Below are 14,865 nucleotides of genomic sequence, written 5' to 3'. Positions count from 1 at the left end.
GGGGGCACCCGTATTTCAAACTTAATTCCCTCTGCTTCGCTTTGTAGTAGCTTTTTCTCTCTGCACATTCCCTGTGAAGTAGAGAGGCCATGTTTTGCTGATGGCATCTGTTTGAGGCACTCCGAGGGTTGGAGCATCCATCACCCCTTGGCAGACCCATGTCAGGTCACAACCTGGCATCTTCATCTGTCCCCAGCCACAGCTCTGAGAACCTGGTCCTCTTCAGTTTGGGTTTTGAGATCCCAGTAGTGGTGCCCTTTGTCCCCACTAACTTGAATTATGAACTAGGGGTTAGACCTGTCCAAATACAATTCTAATTTATGCAACAAGTTAGATGTAGATCAGCAGTCCACCCTCCACATTATCGTCCCAGCAGTGCAGGGAACCTGCCTGTATCTCTACAACTGGTCCTTTAGCCCCACCAGCCTGCATAGATCAGTCCCTAGGCAGATGCTTACTGATACCCGACTTAGCGTGTGTAGAGATGTAGAAGTGGGGAGAGGGCTGGCACTAGACAGGCAGAGAATCATGGCATTAGTCTGTCCTCAAGGACTTTACCAAGGACGTGGAGCTGGAAACATGAAACACATGAGAAGGAATCCATGACATTCGATGCTACATTGCTGGGTATGGAATTCGGGGTCACTGAGTCCTTCAGCTTTCAAAGTTGTGATCCTTCCTGGATTGGTCAGGAAAAGCGGGGGTTGGATTTAAGCTGGACTTCGAAGGCTGGGGAGGATGTGGAAATGAGTGGGAGCTTTCCCCGAGAGTGGAGCGGACAGGAGGTGTCGAAGGAATAGACTAGCAGGGCCCAAGCAAGGAGGTTGATCTGGCTGGAGCAGAAGGTTGTGCTGGGAAGCCGGGCAGTAAGACTGGAGAGATTGCTGGCCCAGTCTAGATTGCCCTGAGTGTCACGTAGAGAGTGTGGGTTTGATTTGTGGGATAGCTCTTCGTGCTGTGGCCCTGGGGGTGACCCACAGTGTTCTCATGGCTGATAATGTTGATGAAAACACATCCTCAGGGTTTCCCCTTCAGAGACAACCATTGTTTGTCATTTTTCCTGGCCATGGACATTGTTCTTCCCTCAAGTGCAAGAGTGCAGATGGCAGAGACTTGGGATTCCAAGGGGGGCCTGGGACTTGAAAGGGCCATTGTGTTTGTAGTGGCCTGGGGTTCCCTGAGTTGTGCCCTGGTAGAATTTGAGGTGGAGGAAGCCTTCCAGCTGGTGTAGAGGGAACAGGAAAGGCGGAGAGTGCTGAACACAGACATTCCCTTTGTCCATCTCCTCCCTGCATCAGGAGACCCTGTTAACAGTTGCCAGCTGTCACCTGACATTAGTGCCCTATTCCTCATTCCTTCTCACTGTTCAATGTCTGTTAGCCTTTGTAGTCCTCAAACTTCCCTAAACGCTGTTCAAGTCCATACCACCCACCACTGCAGGTCACTCCTACCTTCCATGGCTGCTCACTGCCACCAGAAGCAAACTCCAGCTCCTTTGCTGAGCATGTGACTGGGAGCTACCTCTCCAGCCCTGTCACCCACCTCTCCCCTACCTGTGTCCTTTGCTTTGCCAAACCAAGTGCCTCCCTCCCTCATCTGAGCCTTTGTTCATGTTGTTCCTTCTGTCTGGGCTACCTGGTCCTGAACAGCTACAGAACAAACACTACTCATCCTTCAGAATCCCTATCAAAAGCTGGCCCTCATGAAGCCACACCTCATTCCCTCTGCACCAAAGATGCTTGCCCTGCTCTCTCTTCTGCCCCCTCCTCACCAGGTTGGGTTTTTTTTTTTTTTCCTCTGTTTCGCAAAAAAGTTCTTGAGGTCTCTCTTGTTTTCCCTCTGCCTCATCCTGGCAAAGACCCCCTCAAGGGGGCAGGGAATGCGTCCCTATGCTGGCTCTCAATTGGAGAGGAGGACCCTTTCCAGTTGCTCAGGGACCACTTGTGACCTGAAACAAGGAGACGAGCGAGCAGGTGGTTCCAAGATGGTCTGTGCTGCTGGCAGGGATAGAGCTTCTTTGGCTCCCCTGCCAAAGCCTCGTGGGTGTTGTTTCTCCTATTCCCAGGGCTGCTCTAAATTGTACTGAGCAGAAACATGGCCTGGCTTCCCCAGAGTCCCTGAACAGGCTGTCTGGGCAGGAGTGGGAGGCACCCTGCTTTCAGTGGCTTTGGTGACCCCCCTTAAGAGCAAGGGGACACAAGTTCTACATCTTTATGGAATTTAGGAAACAGGTATATAAAACAAGCTAGGGACAAGTAATTCTCAGTTCTCAGAGTGTATTCACAAATGCTTTGGGCAGGGTGAAATCTCAACTCCAGTCTTTTAAGATTATGAAAAAGTTGGCTGATGCATTGGCCGGGAATCGAACCCGGGCCTCCCGCGTGGCAGGCGAGAATTCTACCACTGAACCACCAATGCTCCAGTTGTCAGCAGCTGTGTGAGCACCTCCCTTTAACCCCTGCCCTGAGTCTCCTTGTCTCTGCTGATTCACAGAATATAAGACCATGCTCTGATGCTGCCACATCAGCACAGCTGCCAGAACAGCTTAGGCTCCAGAGCAGGCAAGAGAAGGCAGGTATGTGAGGGTGGAGGTGGGGTGTGCGTGTGAAGTTACTTTGCCGTCAGACCCCAGGACAGAAACTAGAGCTCAAGTGCTTCTCAGTAGCAAAAAACACACTGAGACTTAAATGGTGACTTCCTTCCTTCTGATGTGTGGGCCCTCCCATTCCACGTTCACATCGTGTGTTGAGCTTTTTTATGGTTCTCAGGCTTCACCACAGCTTCCTGCTAGAGACTCACCAGGGCTGATGGGGTGCAGCAGGAGTCCCCTTAGTGGTGAAGGACTTGAAGGCCTTGACCCCACAGCCAGTAGTGCCTCTGGAGAACCCAGCTGCTGTTCTTGCTCACAAAGCAGGGAAGTGTGCTTAGAGATTCACAGCACCCTTGGCTGCTGCAGGCAGGGTGTGGTTGAGGAGCTGGCTCCTCCAGCAGGATCTCTCTGAGAGAGCTTGCTAGGAAAGGCCAAAAAAAAAAAAAAAAAAAAAAACAGCATTGCATTGGCCGGGAATCGAACCCGGGCCTCCCGCGTGGCAGGCGAGAATTCTACCACTGAACCACCAATGCCTCAGCTGTTCCTTGACACATCTGCAGAGCTTTTCTCAAGGGGCTGTCTGTCCATGCTTACAGAGGAGCTATGATCCATCTCTGGGCCTCATCCAGTCTGTTTGTCCAGTTTGGGAATCCAGCAGGTTTTTTTAGAACCATCCTTGCTGGGCCTTATTACCCTGCTTTAAGAGTGGGGGCCTGGGGAACTGTCTTCCACTTGAGGCCCTTGGTTCAAACATAGCCCTCGGCCCCCTGGAGTGGCCTTGGTGAAGTCACACCCTATAAAGATCAAAGCAAGAGGCCCCTCAGAGGCCATTTGTGCCGCACCTTCCTGGAATCCCCATCCCTGCTCCCACATCCACCAGCTCAGGAGCCAGGCTTCTTTGGTTCACCAGTGCTCACAGTATAGGTGCCCCTTACAACTTACAGGCTTGAGTCTTATCAAGTCCTGAAACCCCCCATTGAACAACCTTTTTACAGGAGTGGTCACTGCCTCACAGGACAACACATTTCTTTTAAACAGTTCTAATTACTGACAGGTTCTTAACACTGAGCTGGAAGCACACAAACTGAAACCTTTTGCACTAGACTGTCCTTAAAATTCCTCGAGCCAACTTCCCCATTTATGCCATAGGCAGGTTAGTATGCCTGCCGTAAAGGACACAGAGAGATTTGACAGTGAGACCCAGCAGCTATTTCAAAAAGTCCGAAATCTCTGGACCACCCTCATCATACCTTCAGCTGCTAGACTGGTCCCAGTTCCTCACACCGTTTTCTCCTTCCTGGAACACCTCTGCTTCCTTCTCTCCCCGCCTCATCCAAGCCCAGCTCAACTCCTACTCTGGGAATGCGTCTCTGACACCCTAGCCACAGCTCTCCATCACTTATCTAGGCCCCTCGTGCCACTATTTGCCCACATGAGGCTTCTTACCACAGAGACACCATGAGCTTCCGAAGGGCAGTGTGTCTGTCTTCGTGTCCACTGGGCTCTGGAAAGAGACTCTGGTCCCTGTTGGAGCTGGGCCTCCTCTGCTTGCCTCTACTTGGCCAGGGCCTGCCTTGGGAGCATCCACTCCCAGAGTGACCACAGGCCTTCCCTCCCTCAGAGAGCCCCACTTCTCCCTGTTAGCATCACTCCCCAGGTAGATACCTTGCAGGTGCCTTTCCCCTTCCTGTCCTCTCCCATATTACATGGGCTCCTGATGTTTTTCTGTTTAATTTTAAAGAGTCCCTCGGTGCTCCTTCCTACTGCCTCAGTCATATTTTGGGCCCCTTTCCTGACCCTGTAGCTGTGGTGTTCTCCTGTGTGGATATTTCAGTCTCCTGTCAAACCAGCCCACCTCCCCCAGCGCAGCCTCTCCAGGATGCCACCAGGGGTACCACATCAAAGCACAGACCTGAGAGTGTCATTCCCGCTACTGGAAACCTTCACCAGCTCATCTTTTTCTTTAACTGTCTCCAGCCATTCCTTCTACACGCTAAACTCCACCCTCCCCTAAATACACTATGCCTTTCAGGGATCCCTGCCTTTAACCAGGCTCTTCCCTGTGCCTGAGCTCCCCTGCCTTCCTTTTTTACCAGGAGAATGCTTGTTAATGATTCTGAAATCTGACTCATATGGCACCTCCCACTCAGCCCAGAGACACTTGCCCATGGCATTCTTGCTTCTGTGGTGTGGCTTGGTCTATATTGCTACATGTACTTGTTTGAGTGTAGATCTTGCCTGTTGGACCTGGGCCTAGTTCACTGCCATTCCTAGAAATAATGACAGACACAGAGAACCTCTTTGGTGCATGAATGGAGGGCTGAGCAAGTGTTGAATGAAAATGGTGGAGCACTGCAGGTTTTGGCCCCCAGCATGACGTTTACTTGTGTTCTCTCAGATTCCATGAAGTGAGATTGCTCCACTGTTTCTGGTCTCATTGTAGACAAGCAAAACAGAGACCCAGAATAGGGAAACAACAGTACCTCCCAGTCAGCAGCAGAACTGGGGAAGGCCTGCCCTGAGATGCCTGACCCCAGATTCCTCTTTCTAAACAGGTCATCCCCCTCCCTCATCCCTGCCCCAGGTCCCAGAGTCATCAGCAGCCAGGGCAGCCTGATCCTACTGGTCCTGCAGCCCCTCTCTTCTCTCTCTCTAGGCTGGTCCGGGAGTTCGTGGCCCAGAACAACACCGTGCAAATCAAACATGTGATCCAGACCCTGTCTCAGGAGTTTGCCCTGTCTCAGCACCCCCACAGCAGGAAAGGGGGCCTCATCGGCCTGGCCGCCTGCTCCATCGCACTGGGCAAGGTGGGCCTTTCTCCTGGAGGAACAGACACACCAGCCATGGCCTTGACTCTGACCCAGCAGGGTTTTACAGACCTGTCATTTTTCGCCATCCTCTCCACACCTTAGGCCAGCAAGGCTGGCTCTCTGGCCTTGCCGCCTGGTTCTCGGGCACAGCCCCTATGCCGGGAGGCTGACTTGCGGAGGGTCTTTTAGCCCTGCCCTCACACAGAGGCCTGAGCATCTCCATGGGAGCTGGGGGCTGGGGCCTGGGGCCTGATCCAGTCTGAGCTGCTTCTCCTCCTGTTCCATTGCAGGACTCGGGGCTCTACCTGAAGGAGCTGATCGAGCCGGTGCTGACCTGCTTCAATGACGCTGACAGCAGGCTGCGCTACTACGCCTGCGAGGCCCTCTACAACATCGTCAAGGTGGCCCGCGGCGCCGTGCTGCCCCACTTCAACGTGCTCTTTGATGGGCTGAGCAAGGTGACCGCTCCTCCCTCTAGCTGGGCTGAGTTCGTCCCACCCACCTTTTTCCCAGAGGCAAGCGGAGCAGATCAGCACCTGCTGCCGGGGAGGCTTGTTGTCTGTTGAATCTAATGATACATGTTTTAAATGGGCTTGTATTTATGTTTGTTTTTCCCCCCATATCTGTGTTAGCTTATTTTTTATTGCATTTCATTTTATGAAAGCATCAGTCCACCATGAGAGTCAGAAACCAATCATTTGAAAAGCACTGTGGATGCTGCACACCAGAAACTGAAACATTGTAACTGACTATACTTTAAGTAAAAAAAAAAAATTTTTTTTAAGGAAAAGAAAAGCGCTATTGGGGGAGGGTACAGCTCAGTGGTAGAGTGGGTGCTTAGCATGCATGAGGTTCTGGGTTCAATCCCCAGTACCGCCATTATAAATGAATAAAGCTAATTACCTCCCCCCACAAAAACGAAAAAGAAAGGAAGGAAGAAAGAAACCAAAAGCACTAACTTCCCTTATCGAAGGTGAAGATGGTGAATGCATAGTGCAGACTGCATTTCCCCTGTGAGGAGAGCACAGGCTCTAGGAAAAGCTCTATTAGAAAGGCTTTGGGGTCCCTAATAGCCTCAGCTTCACCCTCAGCTTCTTGGGGTTCCCTCCCTGAAGCTCTACTGCCCTGCTGACGCCCCAGTTGTTTCTAGAGGATCCACCTCACAGCTGCTCCATCCTCTCCGGGAGTGGAGAGGAGACCCAGCATTGTTAAGTTGAAAACCCTTGAGGGAGCCCACCGGGAAGCAACCACCTGACCGGTGGCAGTGGGTCCCGTCCAGAAGTACCTGACCAGGTCAGGGGTCCACTGCATCTTGGCGCCTTTACCAGGTTCCGTTTTGCCTCCCCGCCTCCCATACTTTCTTCCCGGTGCACCGAAAGAGGTGCCCTGCAACGTTCCAGCCACACCAAGGCCTTGGCGGTGGGATTTCAGTGGATTCCTTGTCTTACATACTGACTGTGACCCTCTCTCCACCTCTGTGTCTCTCGTAGTTGGCTGCTGACCCAGACCCCAATGTGAAAAGCGGATCTGAGCTCCTGGACCGCCTCTTAAAGGTATTTGTACTTGGTCTCCGCTTTTATTTTTAGAATCTCTTTCCTTCATCTGTCTGTACAGCTTATAAATTCTATCACTGGCACACTCTGCCTAATTTAAAAAATGTTTTTCATTTACATACAGTAAATGAAACAGTGTACAGTTCTGTGCCAAGTGTATAGAGTTATGTCACCAGAAGGATCAAAATGCAGGACTGTTCTATCACCCCTAAAGTCCCCTCGTGCTAGCCCCACCCTGCAGCCAGCAGGGGGAATGAAATGGGCCATTCATGCCAAGCTCACCAGAGCGTTCAATCCAGACCACAGAGATGTAGGTAGGGTTTTGCCTTCAGACTGTATGATGGATGCTCTGGGGGCCTCTCCTGCCTGGCTCAGGGTCTGCCATCTTCCATGGCCGCCTGACCCCTGGCTCCAGCCCTGGCCAGGGATTGGTTCAGGCGACCCCTGCCCCCAGCAGCTCACATGCCTTTGACCCACAGGACATTGTGACGGAGAGCAACAAGTTCGACCTGGTGGGCTTCATCCCTTTACTGCGAGAGAGGATTTACTCTAACAACCAGTACGCCCGGCAGTTCATCATCTCCTGGGTAAGATCTGACCCCTTGACAGTCTTTCTTCAGACGTAACGAGCCTCTATTTGAGTAAAATCAGCTTTCTGTCATCCCTGGGCGTTTCCTGTGGCTGCAGAGATGCCTCATTGTTATCCAGCTAGGAATCAGTGACACTTATTCAGCTCTGCCCCCAAAGCCCATCATTTTTGAAAGCATATAGTTCTTTCCTTGTCCTCAAAATCACCCAGATTCCTCCTTGAAGCCAACAGTACTCCTTCCAGCTGTCACACCTCTTCTAATCTTGCCTGCCTTTCTCATGCGTTCCCTCCTCGCCTGGGCATCTAAACTGCCTTGGGGCCCTGCACATTGAACAGAAAGAACAGTTGCTTGCACCCTCTCCCCCCGTGGGTCCCCTCAATTCCCTGAAAAGCTGTCTCAGCAGCGCCCCTCCTCACTGGCCAGTCCCAGAGGATGGGTGAGGAGATGCAGGTTCTTGGGCTGGTGACTTTCCCTGCTGGTTTCTTCCCCGGGTCAGATCCTGGTTCTGGAGTCTGTGCCAGACATTAACCTGCTGGATTATTTGCCGGAGATCCTGGATGGACTCTTCCAAATCCTGGGCGACAACGGCAAAGAGATTCGGAAAATGTGAGTGAGCAGGGAGGGGCAGGTTGCCAAAGCCCTCAGTGCATATATATACCCCATATCCAACAGACAGGCAGCAGCGGGAGGACACAAAACTCACTCTCTTCCTCCTGATTGGTGTGCTTCCCACTTTGAGGAGCTGAGAGCTCATCCATCCCCGGCTTCTGTATCTCATAAAATGTGATCCCCCCTCTGGGTGGGTGACCCAGAGCAGAAATGGCACTGGTAGAGGCTCCTCCAGCCCTGGCTGGCGTGTGCTATTTCCCTTCTCCTCTGCTCATTGGTAGGTGTGAGGTGGTCCTTGGAGAATTCTTGAAAGAAATTAAGAAGAACCCCTCCAGTGTTAAGTTTGCTGAGATGGCTAACATCCTGGTGATCCACTGCCAGACCACAGGTGAGTGTGTCAAGGCTCCAAGGCCACCACCCTCCTTAGAAGCACCTTCTCTCTCACCATCTCAGAGAGAGTATTTGTGGGAATGTGAATCAATGTGACAGTGGATCCTAGAACGGTGGGTCCTTGTGGAAGAGATTCTCTGCCAACATGGAGGCCCTTTCACTTGGTATGACCTTAGAGTGAGATCTGGAGGCCTTCTTGCTGTCAAGCTTGGCATTAGCACTGTGAACTGAAATGCTTGGAGGTTGGGGTCATGTATCTGTTTGCCTCTGTTGAGTATCAAACCACCACAAAATATAACTGCTTCACACAGCAGTCACTTGTCATTGTCCTGGGTCTGCAGATCATCTGGGTGGCCCTACTCACCAGGGCCAGGCTGGGCTGGGCCAGACCATGTGCCTACAGTCAATTGGAGGGTCAGCTGAGGCTGGGCTGGGTTGTCCATGATGGTGTCACTCATGTCTGGCAATTGGCCAGCTATCACCTGGGGCAACAGGAATGGTCGTTCCAAGTGTCTCATCCAGTGGGCCAGCCAGATGCATTCATGTAGCATCAGCGGATTCCAAAAGGCATGGTAGACTTGAGCAAGGCCTCTTAAAGCCTAGGCTGAACCAGGCACACCACCATTGTTACTAACTTATCTTGGCCAAAGTAGTAAAACCAACCCAGACAGCAGGAGTGGGGAAATAAACTCCACCTCTTGATGAGAAGAGCTGCAGAGCCCCATTGTGGGGGCATGGGCCCAGGGGTGAGTAGAGAGTTGTGGCTGCTTTTACAGTCTGCCGAAAGATTTCAGTTCCATGTCAACCTGATACTTGTATGTACCTTTGGAAGGAAGAAGCAAGGGTGAGAGAGCATAGGTGAGGGTCGAAGCCCTGCATGGCCTCAGGTCCTCTCTAGTTCTCCAGTCCCATCTGTGGGCATGGTCAGAGGGAGGGAGCACTCCAGCTGCCTGTGCTGATCCTTCTGGAACCAGCCAATTCCTCTTCCAGACGACCTGATCCAGCTGACAGCTATGTGCTGGATGCGGGAGTTCATCCAGCTGGCCGGCCGGGTGATGCTGCCCTACTCTTCTGGGATCCTGACCGCCGTCCTGCCCTGCCTGGCCTACGATGATCGCAAGAAAAGTATCCTTCACTCTGGAGAAAGGAAACAAGAGCAGCCCCAAATGGGGCCATGAAGTTGCAAGACCTTGGAGTGAGGGTGAGGGCTCCCTTAGGATTTATCACACCTCCAGATAGCCCCTGGCATCAAGGCAGCAAGAAATGGAGCTGAACATGGACAGGGAGAGCCAGGGCAGCTCCAGGGATGCTGCCTTTCCCAGACCTCACTTGATTATTTACAGTTCTGGAGCAGCTCCCAGGTCCCAAGATTCCAACTCTCTGAGCTCTCACTGCCTCACCTGGGTGGGGGACATCCTGTTGTTGGGAGGTCCATCAGGAAGGGGCCTTATGAGGAGATATTTTGTGGGGACACCAGTGTGGCAAGGAGAATGGGAACTCAGTTCAGCCTGCCTGTCTGCCCACTAACATACCCCTGGGTCAGGCTGTTCCTTACATCAGTGGACTCAGGCATCAAGGAGGTGGCCAATGTGTGCAACCAGAGCCTAATGAAGCTGGTCACCCCTGAGGATGACGAACCCGACGAGCCAAAGCCAGTGGTGCAGAAGCAGGCAGAGCCCAACCCCGACGACTCCTTGGCAAAGCAAGAGGGGACAGCCAGTGGTAAGTGGGCTCTGCCTCCCGCCCCTCACCTTCCAGAGAGGGCCACTGGGAACCAGAGGTTGTAGATCTTAACTTGCGGCCTCACTTAACCAGCCAAGGCTGCTTTCCATGTCTTAACTCCTAGTTCTGGTAACAGCCCAGTGAAGGAGGAACTGCTATCTTCATTCTGTAATCAGCTCAGGGAAGGTAAGTAACACCAGCAGAATCTGACGATCTGGCAGCTACTAAGTGGCAGAGTCGGGATTTGAACCATGGCCGTCTGCCTCAGAACCCATAGCTCTTAACCCTTACTGCCTCAAAGACCATTAATGCTTTTCTTAATGTTTTTCTGGGTCTAGCTACAGTCAACATAGAAGGGTTTGGAGCATGGCAGGAGTACAGGCTGCAGGATTCACTTGAGTCTTGGCTGCAGGGTTCACTTGACATCCAGTGATTCACAAGCTGGCTGCCTTTGCTGTGCCAGTCATTCTCAGGGTGAGGGGGTTAATTCTGGTTTATTTGGTTCTTGGGTATTCCATTGCTCTCCTTTCAAACTCCTTTATAATTAATGTCTTGTTTATCTGTAACGTGAATAAACCATTTTTATTATTGATTGGAGCCTGGAGTTTGACTCTCTAAATGTTACCTAGAACTCTGACTTTTTTAATCTCGTGGTCCTCTATCTTCACTGAGAGGTCACTGATCAGCTCTAGGGTGACGTTCTTCTTTGCAGAATCAGCCGAAGAGTCAATTGACGCAGATGCTAGTGAAATCTTTAAGGCCAACAGACTGAGGTCTGGCCCCCAGAAGCCAAAAGAATTTCTAAAGCATTTTCTCCCCTGGCGTTTCTCAGGCTTCTTTTGAATATCTGAGCGGAATGTCAGGCACATGTGCCCTGTGGGCCTCCTCCCATGGATTTGGTCTGTAGAATAAGCAGCATTCCATACAGGACCATCTCAGGTGTCAGGTTACAGCGGTGCTAATGCCACTGTGAGCTGAAGCAGCAAAACAGCTGGGGGCAGAACCCCTCTCAGCTGGAGCATTGGTGGTTCAGTGGTAGAATTCTCGCCTGCCACGCGGGAGGCCCGGGTTCGATTCCCGGCCAATGCAGCTCTGTCAACCTTTTAGACAATCTTCCTAAGCATTCTTGAAACAGCTCCCAGCTCAGGAGAGTCTTATCCTAAATCAGGATACATTCAGGCAGCTTGGCTCCAGATTTTACTGCCTCATAAACAGCACTTCAGCAGATGCAAAGCTCACTTTATAGTAGTTCCCAGAGATGGCAGCAGCTGGTTTTGGGGCTCCACATCCACTCCAGACTCGCTCAGCTTGTAATTAACCAGCATTTTACCAAGGTGCCAGGAGAAGGTGCCAGCAAGCCAAGAGAGTCAGGATTTAGCTATTCAGTCCACATGTTCATCCAGCCTCCTGCTTACTCTTACTCTGCTCCTCTCTTCCAACCTGGCAAAGGCAGGAACCACCTGCCTGGTCTCGCTGAACTACAGCCCCTCTCCTCGATGCAGCCAGCGTTGTGCATCCCACAGCACACCGCATTGTCTACTGCACACCACCAGGCAAGCCCCACAGTGAGGCCTGTTAGCCAGGCCCTCTGAGCACACACTCATACGCCTGCACATGCATGTGCCCCACCCTCACCTCTCACCACAGGGCTCCAGTTGAGCCAGGCCCTCGTTTGTACCACGCTGCTCCCAGCCCCCTTCACTTGCTCTGGCTCCCCCTCTGCCCTGCCCCCTTGAGGGGTCCACAAGTCCTTTCTGTGACTCTTAGTTACTGGGCGTTCGATGCATCCTCCCCGTCCCTGATTGTCTCAGGTGTCACAGCCTAGATTCTGCACTCAGAACTCTGCCTGTGAGTCCTGGCCCTGCTGACTTCCTCTCTGTGGCCCTTAGACAAGCCACTTGGCCTTTCTAAGGCTCGGGTTCCTTACTTGTTAAATAAGGAAACAATGATAATACCGGACCTGTAGTGTGGTTGTGAATTCTGAAGATTTTTGCATGTGAAGCTCTTAACACATAGCACAGGTCAAACACTCTAAAGAACAGGTGTTTCAGCGTCAGCTGTTTTAATTCATGTTTATAATGAGACCCACTACTTAGCAAGGTTGTCAGGGGCAGGGCTTTCGCTCTCGGCTTTTAGCATCAGCATTGCCCAGGTAGTAATGGATCCCCTGTGGGTCCTAAATGAGGGATCGTAGAGGGTCAGGGATGGAAGTTCATGTGTTGAGTGAGGACCAGAGCTATAAATATGGTTTCTGGTGGAGGGCTAGTGACCGCCTTTGGTGAGCATGTAATGGAATCCACCCATTTGCAGAGCTTTTGACGGGACTGCACATATCAGCACCCTCTCTGGATACTGCAGATGCAAGTGAATCAGACCCAGATGCTGCCTGCAAGGAGCTCGGGGACAGATCTGCAGATGAGTGATCATGTGATATCAGGCATGGTCACGGAGCACTGGGGGCACCAGGCTGGGCTTAGTGAAAGTTATTTGACCTGGATCTTTTCTTTCTCCTTCACTTCCGCTCTCCCTAAGCCCACCCCGACTTTTCACTCTGGTTATAAAGGAAATACACATTCTCTGGAGAGATTTAGGGGAAAATGGAGACATTCCTACTGAGAGAAGGCAGAGAGTAAACAAGTTAAATATATTATCTGGCAAATACATTTGGCTGCGTGTATCAAAAACCTTAAACATTTAAGAATTTATTCCTAGGAAATAAATATAGATGTGGGTCAGGTTATTCATCTTAAACCCCTAGCAAATGTTAGATCATTTATTGTCATAACAAGCCTCTGATGCAGGCACTGGTCTTAGCCCATTATAAAGGTGAGGAGATGGAGGCCAAGGCAAGTGACCTGTTCAAGGTCACACAGCAAGTAATTAGGGGAGTCAGGCCCAGGGGCTCCCAAATCTGGAAATTGATACAAAATGACAACCAAAGAAGCTTGGCTTGACTGGGAATCCCAGAATTGCAAAGTAAAACAATGTGTCATTTTTACTCATTTTACTTAAAATATTACTAATATCTCCCATGTGAGGCTTTAGGGGAATGACTACTCCTTGTTCCTGAAGTGTATGTATATTTTTGAAGTGCATATGTACTGGTTGACCTTCCTAAAGGGCAGCTTGGCAGTATCTGTTAAAGTAGCAATTGTCTGACCCTCCCACTCAGCAGCCCCTGTACTTGGGATCCTGGAGAAGGGCCTGCTCTGGTGTGTAAGGAAGCATGGGAGAGATAAAAGAGTGAAAATTAGGAAACAATCAAAATTAATTTGAAGCCAGTTTCTAACATCATATCGTTTCATCTATAAATGAATGTTTTTCTACAAGACAAGAGGGAGAGAGGCCATCAGCTGCACGGAGCCCCAGCTGCAGTTCCCGGGTGGCCCACCCAGGCTTCCCCACCTGCCCTCCTCACCTTTCCCCAGGCCTGTTGCAGTGGACACTGGGCTGCTCAGGAGGACCAGCTGGTGCCCACAGCTTCCCCTGGTCCCTCTGAGCTGTGCCTTGTCCCCAAGAGGGCCTCTGGGACTAGAGAGAACAGGTGACAGCTAAGAGCTTTTCTGTTCAACATGGAACTCCAGGCCCTCTTTACTGGGGGACTGAGGGAACATCCATGGTCCACACTTGAAATAGCACTGCTTGAAGCACAGTAGGAAGTAAAAAAAGCAAGTTGTAGAAGATATACTCTGATCCTATTTATGTTTATGTTTACAAAACAAATAACGGACCGAGTACAAATTTTGCCAGTTTTTCCACTCTATCCTTTGTTGAATCTGGGACCCCTCAGTTGCATTTAGTTGTCCCATCTCCTTAGTCCCTTCCAATCTGTGATAGTTCCTCAGTCTTTCCATATTTTCTCCCATTCTATAGGTTGTCTTTTTGTTTTGCTTGTGGTTTCCTGTGCTGTGCCAAAGCTTATAAGTTTAATTAGGTCCCATTTGTTTATTTCTGCTTTTATTTCTATTACCTGGGTAGACTGCCCTAGGAGAACATTGCTAAGATTTATTTCAGATAATGTTTTGCCTATGTTTTCTTCTAAGAGGTTTATAGTGTCTTGTCTTATGGTTAAATCTTTAAGCCATTTTGAGTTTATTTTTGTGTATAGTGTGAGGGAGTGTTGTAAATTCATTGATTTACATGCAGCTGTCCAGTTATCCCAACACCATTTGCTGAAGAGATTGTCTTTCCTCCAGTATGTGTTCTTGCCTCCTTTGTCAAAGATTAATTGACCAAAAGTTTGTGGGTTTTATTCCTGGGCTCTCCTATTCTGTTCCATTGAGCCATATGTCTGTTTTTGTACCAATACCATGCTGTTTTGATTACTGTAGCTCTGTAGTATTATCTGAAGTCTGTAAGGGTTATTCCTCCAGCTTCATTCTTTTTCTTCAGTATTGCTTTGGCAATTCTGGTTCTTTTGTGATTCCATATGAATTGTAGGATTATTTGTTCTAGTTCTGTGAAAAAAGTCCTGGGTAATTTAATAGGAATGGCATTAAATCTGTAGATTGCTTTGGGTAGTATGGCCATTTTAACAATATTAATTCTTCCAATCCAAGCCATGGGATATCTTTCCATTTCTTTAAGTCATCTTTAATTTC

At 50.3% G+C, this 14,865-nt stretch overlaps 1 protein-coding gene and 3 non-coding genes across 5 annotated transcripts in view; 2 read left to right on the top strand and 2 right to left on the bottom strand.

Annotated features, from left to right (window-relative positions):
- LOC105097704 (VAC14 component of PIKFYVE complex) overlaps positions 1-14,865 on the top strand; it is a 94,176-nt gene that overhangs the window by 7,318 nt on the left and 71,993 nt on the right. For both annotated transcript variants that reach the window (XM_064488983.1, XM_064488982.1), the window contains exons 2-9: positions 5,247-5,397; positions 5,691-5,858; positions 6,891-6,953; positions 7,433-7,540; positions 8,040-8,149; positions 8,434-8,540; positions 9,533-9,667; positions 10,112-10,264. In XM_064488983.1, coding sequence (XP_064345053.1) covers positions 5,247-5,397; positions 5,691-5,858; positions 6,891-6,953; positions 7,433-7,540; positions 8,040-8,149; positions 8,434-8,540; positions 9,533-9,667; positions 10,112-10,264 — 995 coding nt within the window. The remainder of the gene's footprint in view (positions 1-5,246; positions 5,398-5,690; positions 5,859-6,890; positions 6,954-7,432; positions 7,541-8,039; positions 8,150-8,433; positions 8,541-9,532; positions 9,668-10,111; positions 10,265-14,865) is intronic.
- On the bottom strand, positions 2,348-2,418 carry TRNAG-GCC (transfer RNA glycine (anticodon GCC)). Its single transcript has one exon. It is a non-coding gene; the product is annotated as a tRNA-Gly (tRNA).
- Positions 3,053-3,123, bottom strand: TRNAG-GCC (transfer RNA glycine (anticodon GCC)). The gene has a single exon. It is a non-coding gene; the product is annotated as a tRNA-Gly (tRNA).
- On the top strand, positions 11,283-11,353 carry TRNAG-GCC (transfer RNA glycine (anticodon GCC)). Its single transcript has one exon. It is a non-coding gene; the product is annotated as a tRNA-Gly (tRNA).

The sequence above is a fragment of the Camelus dromedarius genome, chromosome 9, assembly GCF_036321535.1.
Source record: "Camelus dromedarius isolate mCamDro1 chromosome 9, mCamDro1.pat, whole genome shotgun sequence".
Lineage (NCBI taxonomy): Eukaryota > Metazoa > Chordata > Mammalia > Artiodactyla > Camelidae > Camelus > Camelus dromedarius.
Note: the sequence above shows the minus strand (reverse complement) of the source record. Positions and strands in the feature narration are given on the sequence as shown.